At 44.7% G+C, this 11,086-nt stretch overlaps 2 protein-coding genes across 3 annotated transcripts in view; one reads left to right on the forward strand and one right to left on the reverse strand.

The window, feature by feature from the left end:
- itsn1 (intersectin 1 (SH3 domain protein)) overlaps window positions 1-2,072 on the reverse strand; it is a gene marked incomplete at its 3' end in the record, with an annotated part of 44,915 nt that extends 42,843 nt beyond the window's left edge. The window contains 1 exon segment of the mRNA XM_080507306.1: window positions 1,943-2,072.
- A 1,751-nt stretch (window positions 2,073-3,823) lies between these two features.
- On the forward strand, window positions 3,824-10,833 carry cryzl1 (crystallin, zeta (quinone reductase)-like 1). 2 transcript variants are annotated; one of them, XM_080508009.1, is made up of 13 exons: window positions 3,824-3,988; window positions 5,249-5,326; window positions 5,845-5,917; window positions 6,009-6,053; window positions 6,548-6,616; window positions 7,183-7,316; window positions 7,397-7,508; window positions 7,651-7,671; window positions 9,157-9,252; window positions 10,010-10,131; window positions 10,245-10,350; window positions 10,457-10,502; window positions 10,602-10,833. In XM_080508009.1, the coding sequence occupies exons 1-13, from the start codon at window positions 3,923-3,925 to the stop codon at window positions 10,696-10,698; spliced, it is 1,065 nt and encodes a 354-aa protein (XP_080364135.1). In that variant the 5' UTR covers window positions 3,824-3,922; the 3' UTR covers window positions 10,699-10,833. The 2 variants fall into 2 exon arrangements, with proteins under 2 accessions (XP_080364135.1, XP_080364136.1); XM_080508010.1 differs by lacking the exon at window positions 7,651-7,671.
- The last annotated feature ends 253 nt before the right edge of the window (window positions 10,834-11,086 follow it).

Genomic DNA, 11,086 nt, shown 5'->3' on the forward strand with positions numbered 1-11,086 from the left:
AGCATAAAACAGCCATAAGAGTGCAGGTAGGGGCGGGGCTGAGAGTACAGTCTGCTACAGACTGTAGGGCGACCGTGGCTCAGGTGGTAGAGTGGTCGTCTTTCGGAGTGAGAGGTCGGAGGTTCGATCCCAGTCTACACTGGTCTATGAGTCGAAGTGTCCTTGGGCAAGACACTGAACCCTAAATTGCTCCCAGTGGTCGACTAGCGCCTTGCATGGCAGCTCTGTCCCATTGGTGTGTGAATGTGAGCATGAATGGGTGAATGACTGATATGTGAAGCGCTTTGGGACGACCTCAGTGTGGTTAGAAGGCGCTATATAAATCTAGACCATTTACCATTTACCATTTACAGGAAGACAAGAAATGGGAAAGGAACATTTTAGAGGGATATACATCAATACTTTCCATATATCCCCACCTCAAGCTGTCAGGGTGAGTTAGTAGAAACGCCCAGAATTCAAAAGTTATACACATTTAACTGTATTTTGCAGCAGAACGTTTCAATAAAATTTGTTTCATGCTGAAATTGGGAGTAATTGTCTTTAGTAATCCTTTGGTTTTGTGAAAATGTCAACATTTTCATCGTGTATACTCTGGATGACAACAAAGAAAAACTTTTAACGTGTAAATCTAAAGGTCATTATAGCTCTGTTTTACCAGTCTGTGTTTGACATCCTTGACCTAGAGTACCATGAGATAGCATAGGACAAAACATGAAAACTCTACATAGCAAGGGCACATAAGTAATAACTACATCAAGCGTGTGCTTCTTTTCATTGTGACACGTGGAATCAATTAGTTCAGACAATGATACACGCATGTCAAAGTACATTCTGGACATGCTGCGTTTTGAACTGAAATCCTTGGACAGGACCTGTGAGCATCAGCATTACCATGGAAACCAACACTATACAATGGGGATGGGTCGACTTCGTCAAATCAAAACGACGAAGATTACACTGCACATTACAGGCGAGTCAAGTTTACAGTACCAGAGGAAAGATTCACTCTGCCATCCCCCCACTTCCTGCATCCCTTTCAGTAAGACATGTCCATCATTTCAGGGAACTTGTGACGAACATCAGGATTTGATGGTAGTCACAGACAAAACCTCCACCCTCTTGAGTGTCTCCTGGCCTTGAATGTTCCTCGGGTGAGCCAGCTGCTGCTGTCTGGGGGTTCAATTGTGTCCCACAGGTCAGTGGCAACATCCAGCTGCTGTCTGGAGATTATAGTATGTCTTACAGGTCAGTGACAAGATCCAGCTGGAGGTTAAAGTGTCTTACAAGTCAGTAACAAGATCCAGCTGGAGGTTAAAGTGTCTTACAGGTCAGTGACAAGATCCAGCTGGAGGTTAAAGTGTCTTACAAGTCAGTAACAAGATCCAGCTGGAGGTTAAAGTGTCTTACAGGTCAGTGATGACCCCCAGCCGGAGGTTAAACTGTGTCCCACGGGTCAGTAATAACATTAGATCAGTGATAACATCAGATCAGTGATAACATTCAGAAGGTTAAAATGTGTCCCACAGGTCAGTGAAAACATCTGGTCAGTGATTAGATCCAGGTGGAGGTTGAAAGGTGTTCCACGGGTCGGTGATCATCATCATCATCATCATCATCATCATCATCATCATCCACATCCACATCAGGTCACAGCAGCCAGTGCACATACAGTGATTTAACATTAGCATGACAGCTAGCCATCAGCACCGACTCGGCTCGCTTCATTTCCCCAATGCCTCCTCACACGGAGCAGCATCAGACACACCCTGGTTGTGTTGATATCACGGTTGGAGGCTGGCGCCTCGGAGATAACCCGGTGAAAGATGACACAGCCCGGGCTTCAGACGGGAGTGCAGCTAGCAGGCTAGCCAGGGAGAGGCTAACGTCAGCCCGCTCAGGGACATTCTTTCACATCACCAGCACCGCACTCCGCTCTTACCTCATTGTTCGGCCTCCATCCTGTAATGCTGCACAAAGTCGCTGGCCGCGTGTTTATGTAACCATATAATGCGGTATCTTGTCCCGGAACGCGCAGGTTTATCCCTAAAAAGCCTCTCCGGCGGCTCTGAAATCCCGAGCGACTGAAGCTGAGGGACAGCTGGAAAATGGGGTAACGCCAATGGCGTATCGCGAGATTTCACACCGTGGTTCTTAACAATGGGGAAATCTCGCGAGAACTCACCGTGCCGTTTTCCAGGATTAGAAGCGCTCCTGGTGGCTATAATCTCAATTTTACGTCAATATAACACCAATTCATCTCAGTTTATCCTTTATGACACAAGAGAAAAAACAAATGCACGCAAACACATTATATTAAAATGCAAGGTATTCATTAAGGACACATTTTGCAGTTTTTGTTCTCAATCAAGATTCTTTAAATAACAAAATAACACACCCCCAGACTGCTATCTTCAGGAATTTTCATTGGACCTGGAAATAAACTCTCACATATGTTCTATTACACATTATATAAATATGCTGAAAAGCAATACACCGAGGAGAGGATTATAATCAGTAAATATCCGGCTCTCAGCATGTGTAAAGAAAAGGTATGTTAAGTTTAATAATTGAATTGTTTAATGTACCCTCATTGTCTCCAGTTTAATAAACTGAGGGGAGTTATTTATCACGAGCACTGGGCTGGGCAGGCAGGTGATTTCCACTAACAGTCATGTCATATGGTGGTGGAATTAAGTACAATTTTACTCGTTGGTTCATTGAACCTTTTACAATACGCAGCATAGGTTGTGCACTTTGCAACACGTGAGATGGTAGATTTGATAAAACTGGACAAATCTTCGAAACATATGATGACTGCAGACAGGAGATATTTTAAAATCAGACTCAGTTAACTTAAAACTTAAGCTTTATACTTTTTTATTTGTGAGTTTGTATGTTTTTTTTTTTTTATTGCATTGATTTGTTCTGTGATTTTTATCCAAAACTGAACCGTCTGCTGCTCCAAACATTCTGTTTATAGGAACCAACCACCTCCTTCCTGCACTTTGTACAAAGGTGAAGTGGCTTGACCTTATTAGCACCACGCTCTAACCAACTGAGCTAAAAAGTCATTTTTATGATGTGGAAAAAAAAAGAGTTTTTATTTTCTTTTGTCTTCGGTTTGGAATAGCCATTGGTGGGTTGTTTATATTACGAGTTGTAGTTAATTATTTCGTCTAATTTGGTTTGGTTTGTTAAATACTGGTGTGCAACCATGAGTGAGAAATTTGTTGTGTGGAGTGTCATCCTGTTATGAAGTTCCGGTTACGAGTGTTCATGTCAAAATAAAAGCCTCTGGTGTTCAGCTGGTAGAATATAATTTCGACTCAGAGCAATTCTTCCGCAATGCTCGCCACAGTATTCATACACGATTACTCTGCACACTGCTCTCACAGCTGACAGCGACTGTGAGAGTAAATGTTATTTTAGAAAAAATGTGAAATTGGATAATTCCTGGCACACCTGACTGTATCTCGCGGAACACCAGTGTGCCAAGGCACAGTGGTTGAAAAACACTGTCCTATTATATAGATGCTGGATCAACATTGGAAATTCTTGGGGGAAATAATTATTTAGGAGACAAATTAAAATATAAAGCAGAAGCAATTGGCACACCTAGTCTGATCTAAAACCTCAGAGAATGATAAAGCCACTGTTGGTTAATTCGTTCCATGGTTACGGTTGAGGTTGAGGTTGAGGACTCTCGATAGAATTGAATTAACGTCCAGTAGATGGCAGCAATGGGGCGGTGATGGGTCTCGTCCGCTGAAATCAACCGAAGAAGAAGAACGAGCAGAAGCGCACAACAGAAGAAGAAGAAATCAGCTGATTTGTTTCTGCACACTGAGCTTTAAAATTGGTGAAAAGCAGTCACACTGTGATATTTAAACACATCCCGAGTGTGTTTGGATATTCGAGCATGAAGGGTTTGTACTGCCGGGCCGGAGTGAGCGAGTCTGAGCTGAAGTTCGTTATTCAGGAAACGGTAAGTCGTTTTAAAACATTCAGAAGATCAGACACATCACTGCGCTTCTTTCTGTCGAGATCTTGTTTTTCTTACTTTGACATCGTCAGGTATGTTTTCACAAACCTGACATCTATATTTTGGTGTGGAGCCGAAACGTGCAGTTTATGTGACAACAGAAATTAGTTGAAGAAATGTTGTTTGAGATGACAGATATTAATCATGTGAGGTCTGGGCAAAAGGTTCCACTTAGATCTCAACCCTCCAGATGATTCATCGTCTCTCTTCAAGAGCCTCATGAAACATCTGAAAGCATCCTGAAACATCTGGAAACATCCCAAAACATCTTGAAGCATCTGGAAATGCCTTGTAACATTTGGAAACATCCTGAAGCATCTGTAAACAACCTGGAAAAATCTTGAAGCATCCTTAAACATCTGGAAACATCCTGAAACATCTGGAAGTATCCCAAATCATCTTGGAGCATCTGGAAATACCTTGTAACATCTGGAAACATCCTGAAGCATCTGGAAATAACCTGAAGAAATCTTGAAGCATCTGGAAACATCCTGAAACATCTGGAAATATTCCAAAACATCTTGAAGCATCTAGAAATACCTTGTAACACCTGAAAACATCTAGAAATATTCTAAAACACCCTGAAGCATCTGGAAACAACCTGTAACATCTGGAAACACCCGAAACATCTGGAAAGATTTTAAAACACCGTGAATCATCTGAAAACATCCTGCAACCTCTGGAAACATGTTGACGTGTCTTGAAGCATCTGGGATCGTCTCTTAATATCCTTAAACATCATCAATCATCAGGAAGCCTCTCGAGCCATCCGAAAACGCCCTGTAACATCTGGAACCACCCTGTAACATCTGGAAACATTCTGTAACATTTTGAAGCATCTTGAACCATCCGGAAACATTGTGAAACATCTGCAGTCATCTGGAAGCATTGAGAGACATCGTCCAACATCCCGGATCAGATTATAAGTGATCAAATAAACTACATGATGAAAGAGTCAGTCAAAACCGGGAATGAAAATGAAAATGTGGGAATGAACCGGGAATGAAAATGTGGGCTCTGATGTGGTGAGCCAGGTGGAAGTAACAGATTACACCAGATACCCCAGTTGCTTTACTCAAGCAGTATTTTTGGGGGGGTTCTTGTACTTGAATGTGTGTTCTATATGTCAAAGTACTCAGAGTTAGGTAGACTCCACAGCATGTGATCATTGTTTTTGTGTTCCACATGCTGGTGTTCCCCCAGGCTGTGCCCGAGGTGCTGGAGAGCCACCAGGTCAGGGTGAAGGTGAAGGCCTGTGGACTCAGCCCGCTGGACCTCCAGGTACCCAGCCTGTCCTGCAGCCGGTTGGAGGGATTCACTCACACATGAGAGATGTGATCAGTTTGATGCCAGGGACTCTGTGTTCACTCTCCAGAATGAAATCCAGACACTGATTCCACCTGTACCAATATTATTAGAAGCTCCATTGGTGGCAGAACAAGCAGGGGAAGTGAAGGAGGAATTACTGTTTTGTTTACATGTTAATCTGTTCATGACTTAATTACAGTTTACCACAAATATGTTGAGATACAAAAGTGTGGATTTGATTGTTATTATTAATTAAAACTCTTGGGGGGGGAAAAAAGCAAAAACCAATCAAATTGACCAAAATCATTAAAGTAAACTAGTGTGTGTGTGTGTGTTTCACCTCAAACAGAATCATCATGTTTTCACAGTTGATTTTCAGATTGATCTTTTAATGATGTGCAGATGTATCTGACTGCTATCCCCTCCTCCTCCTCCTCCTCCTCCTCCTCCTCCTCCTCCTCCTCCTCCTCCTCCTCCTCCTCCTCCTCCAGATGTTCAGCGACGTGGGGATCCACAGAGATCTGCTTCCAGTCGGTAGAGAAGTGTCCGGCGTCGTCCTTCAAGGTTGTAAACACACTGATGCTGCCTGTGCTACCGTCCAGGTTCTTAAAGTCACACAATAACGTGTGTGTGTGTGTGTGTGTGTGTCCCACAGTCGGTCCTCAGGTGACCTTCTTCCAGCCTGACGATGAAGTCGTAGGTGAGACGTCTTGTTTCACTGATCGATGATTGATGTCGATCGATAAGGTTTATACTTTACATCAGATTTGATACATTTATTGTGTGTCAGGTAGTTTTTTTTATCAAGTGCCGACCATAAGCATCACCTCTTTAAAAAAGTGTTGTTCAGTTGAAGTGTTGAGTTTAGAAGCCGTTGAGGTTGAAAGTTGAAAGGAGTAAGAAAGTCCTGTTGAGGTAACGACTCGACGTCTTTAAGGTTTTCCTGCCGTTTCATCACCGCGGCGACTTCCACTTGCTCTCGCACACGTTTTACTGTTTCGTTCAACCAAAATCATTAAGAATATTTAGAATTTAGTGTCATTTTGAATTTAATATTAGAAACACTTTCCACAGATGATGAATTTAGGTACTATTTTATTTTAGCAGTGGTGATTCTCCATGTTGATTGTACCTGAGTACTTCATGTCAGTCTTTCATCACAACCCTCCTCTTCCTCCTCCTCTTCCTCCCCAGGGATCCTCCCCTTGGACTCCCCATGCTCTGGACTCTGTGATGTCATCCACATAGATGAATACCACTTAGGTAAAATACACTTAGAGCACACTGGGTAATGTTGTGTTTAAGTCTTTTATCTGTGTGGTGGAGGGAGGGTGGAGGGATTGAGGGATGATGTATGGAGGGGGGATGGACGGAGGAGGGAGGGAGGATGGAGAGAGGATGGAGGATGGAGGATGGACTGAGGATAAAGGGAGGATAAAGGGAGGATGGATGGAGGGAGGGAGGATGGAGGATGGACTGAGGATGGAGGGAGGGAGGATGGAGGGAGGATGGAGAGAGGATGGACTGAGGGAGGATGGAGAGAGGATGAAGGGAGGATGGACGGAGGATGGAGGGAGGAGGGAGGATGGAGGGAGGGAGGGAGGATGATGGAGGATGGAGAGAGGATGGATGGCTGGAAGGAGGATAGAGGGAGGATGGATGGATGGAGGGAGGATGGAAGGAGGATGGAGGGAGGGAGGATGGACTGAGGATGGAGGGAGGGAGGATGGAGGGAGGATCGACGGAGGATGGGCGGAGGATGGAGGGATGATAGAGGGATGATGAATGAAACCTTCCACAGAACGTGAAGCGACTGTGTGTTTCCACAGTGGAGAAGCCGGAGAAGCTGAGCGCGGCGTGCGCCGCGGGAGCGCTGCGCGACGGCGTGTGCGCGTACACGGCGCTGCACACACTCGCCCGCGTGGCGGCCGGACAAACGCTGCTGGTCATGGACGGAGCCAGCGTACGTCGCAGCGCCGCCGCTCGCCATCACAGGTTGTCTCTGCTCGGCAGCTTGCGTGCTGACGTGTGTGTCCTGTGAAGCCTCTAGGCCTCATGTGCGTCCAGCTGGCGTGTTTCCACGGCCTGAAGGTCCTCGCCACCGCCGCCTCGCCGCAGGAACACGCCTTCCTGGAGCAGCTCCGGCCCAGCGTAGGTCTGTACCGCTCCGCAGCCTTCAATTTGTGAAAATCAACCCTCAAATTCAACTTTTTTCTCTTTCCTCCTCTTGCTCTGGCGCCGCTCTTTCATCCTGATCTTTTTTTTCCCCCCTCTTCTCCTGCTCTCGCTCTAATCAGGCGTTCAGGATCCTTTAGTAGGTGAGATCTGTTTCACGTTCAAACCTCTAGATTTATCAAGAACTCGGGTAGTTCGGATGGAACGCTGCTGCCACATTGTGCCTCATAGTGCACAGCCATGGTGGTTAGAGCCAGACGACGGTTCAAATCCGGGCTCATGCCAAACTTCTGATGGGGAATGAAAGAAAAACGAAAACCAATCAAACATTGTACATTTAAAGTCCTAGTGAAATGAAACTTCGACCTCCAAAACACTCTGGCTGTCGCTTCTAGGGACATTTTTTATGCCAACTGGCCCAAAGTTAAAATGTGAAAACACGACAATCTGCGAGAAAATAGCCGATAAACGTTGGTATTTCCTCTGCTGGGCGGAGCTTCTGACAATAATAGAGTGACGTCACTGGTTGTGCACACGCCCAAGTTGTGTTTACATTATGGAGGATCAGAGTTTTGACCACGAAGAGGCTGAATTTAACCATATTTCATCATCATCATAATTTCAAACCCAGTGATTGATGAAGAAGACACAGAAGGTGGTTCTGCCATCGGTGACCCCGTCTGGAACATGTTTGAGGAAGCAGAAGACGCTTCGTCCTCCATTCGTCCTCGTCTCCTCGTCTCCTCAGCCTCAGCAGCCGCCAGTTTTCACCTTTGAGGCTTTGAGGCTCCTGACTTTTGGCAGAACGACCGGCTTCGTGGTTCCAGCATGTCGAAGCGCTTTTCCGACTGTGTGGAATCACCGAAGATGAGTCCAGGTATTACTTGATCGTCTACTAGCCGCCTGAGCTAGCCGCTAGCCGCGCTCCCAAGCTCCTTTCCTCCTCTCTCGGTCTCTTCCAGGCTCAATCTTTCATCAAGGCTCATAAAACGCCAACTATAACTTCAAAACACTGTTAAAACTTGGATATTTAAGAGGAAACAAGCCGATATAAACACAACAGATGGAGATCTGCACAACTCTTGACGTCACGCTCACGAAGGATTCCCCCGACTTCCTCGGCTGGAGATTCAAAATTCAAATAACTTTGCTATGCGACAACAGTGGTGGGGCAGAGTCGGAGGAACCTTACAAGTAGAACCACAACTATCGTTTTTTGCAAAGTAGTGTGTTACATTTCACTAGGACTTTAAGCTAACTGAAACTCTGCCAGGTGGAGAAAAGTCGGTTCCTATATTGTACTGCATGTCAATTTATTGAGCTTGTGTTTGACTGAATGAATCCTGACCAGTGACTGTAACCTAATCTGGATTACCTGTCGTCATAGGAGGAGTGAATTTGCTTTGTGTGTGTGTGTGTGTTTTGTTGAGCGGCAGAGTCATCTTGTCTTTTCCACTTTCTGTCTTCTGGAGAAACTATTTACATTCAAATACATTTGAACAAGAAAAGTTGAAATGAAAGGAGGTGAAACAAGAGCAATCAGACGTTTCTATTCAAGATATAATGGAATTTTCCATGGCCTCATATCTATTTGTAGTGTGTGTGTGTGTGTGTGTGTGTGTTTAAAGCCAGGGTGGTTCCGGTGTACGGGGACAGTGACTTGCAGGCGGAGGTCCTGGAGGAGACGGGGGGTCTCGGCGTGGACGTAGTGGTGGACTCTGGAGGTACAAGCAGTCCCAACAACACTTTATAGAGTAACTCCAGGAAACCACACTCTCGTTCACTTCATTGTTGTTGTTTTTTTAAATTACATCTTCTTATAAATGTTTACATATTAATCATCAAAATGTTTATTTCTGGTGATTTGGTTCAGTATATTATGGTTCTAAAAGTGTCACATTACTGTATTGACTATTTGCATAATCCTGACAAACAATCAATACATTGATGGTTCTCAATTCAGTTGGAAATGTAAAAATAAATGCATTCAAATCTTTATCTCCTTTTTAAATTTTAAAGCACTTTGGGAATAGTATTATTATTATTGTTGTTGTCGTCGTCACAATAACCAGCAGTAACCCAAAGCAGTTTACATCCATAAACATATGGAGCCTCCAGAATAAGAAGATTTAAACAGGATTAAGAGCTCAGCTGTACAACATAAAACACAATGCATACATGTCAGAACAATAAACAACAAATACAAGAGAATAGAAACATGTAAGACTTTTTTTTAAATTAAAATTAAATAAAATATAAAGCCCAAAGAACTCGGATCTAAAGACGTACATCATTCTAATATGGATTGAATTTTTTTATTTATTTATTAAAAACATTCTTCTTGCTTGGTTATTGTATGACGGGCTACATTTCATTTTATAATAACAACTACAATTTGTGAAAATCTATGACAAAAAGTGTCATTTTGAAGTGTGTGTTATTACATAATGTAATAAAGTGTGTGTGTGTGTGTGTGTGCAGTCCGTCTGCAGGACAAGGTGGACGAGGAGTCTGAGGAGAACAGGTTCCTCCCACATAAACATGACGTGATCAGTGTTCTGGGCGTGTCGGGCCACTGGGTGACGACCCACAAAGACCTGCAGGTCAGTACAGTGTGTGTGTGTGTGTGTGGTCTCACACACACTATTCCTACCGGGAACATGCAAACCTCCAGGTTGCTGTAAATGTGTTCCAATGTATTCCCTGTGTGTGTCAGTTGGACCCCCCCGACTGCAGGCTGCTGCACCTGAAGTCGGCCTCCGTCTCCTTCCTCAACCCTGAAGTGTGGACGGCGGCGGCGTCTCAGCAGGGCCGCTTCCTCCGTATCCTCTTTCACAGCTTCACGCCCGATGCGTTTGTTTGTCACGGTGGTCACTGGACGTCTAGGACACACACATGGCGCCACGTTTCTTTAACGCCGCTTTGCAGACATTTTGATGGATCTGGTGGAGAAGCTGTCGTCTGGAGTCCTCAGGTAACGACACGCCGCCGCTGCTCGCCAAACACACACTTTTATCTTTATCATGTCACTGTGTGTGTGTGTGTGTGTGTGTGTGTGTGTGTGTGTGTGCAGGCCGCAGCCCCAGGAGCCGCTGCCTCTCTATGAAGCCACGGTTGCCATGGAGACGGTCCAGCGCCACCCGAGGAAAAAGGCCGTCGTTCAACTCTGATCAGCACGGATGGAAGACGCCTCAGCAACTGTGTTTGTAACTGTTCAGTGTTTTCACTATGTACACACACACACACACACACACACACACACACACACACACACACACACACACACACACACACACAGACACACACTTAGAGGAAACCTCTTGTAAACAGGGACTCAATCGCTCAGAAATAAAATACCTTTTTTAACACTTTTGTTGTTACACTCATTGAAATCACACACCACAGTGTATTTTACCTTTCAATCCACCAGGGGTTGTTCTTGAAACTTGTTTTTGTGTTTACACACTGACTGTTGTGTAAACACTGGTTTCACACTGCACCACAGTTCATTTGATAAAATGACGGGGGGGGGGGGGGGGGGGGACTGGTGGGACCACG

This window comes from Blennius ocellaris (assembly GCF_963422515.1).
Source record: "Blennius ocellaris genome assembly, chromosome: 13".
Taxonomy (NCBI): domain Eukaryota; kingdom Metazoa; phylum Chordata; class Actinopteri; order Blenniiformes; family Blenniidae; genus Blennius; species Blennius ocellaris.

Excerpts from the sequence above, each read along its gene's own strand:
- cryzl1 (XM_080508009.1), top strand. The coding sequence starts at position 3,923 with ATGAAGGGTTTGTACTGCCGGGCCGGAGTGAGCGAGTCTGAGCTGAAG. Across the intron at positions 7,317-7,396 it reads TGGTCATGGACGGAGCCAGC|CCTCTAGGCCTCATGTGCGT; the intron begins GTACGTCGCAGC and ends TGTCCTGTGAAG. Across the intron at positions 10,351-10,456 it reads TCAGCAGGGCCGCTTCCTCC|ACATTTTGATGGATCTGGTG; the intron begins GTATCCTCTTTC and ends GCCGCTTTGCAG.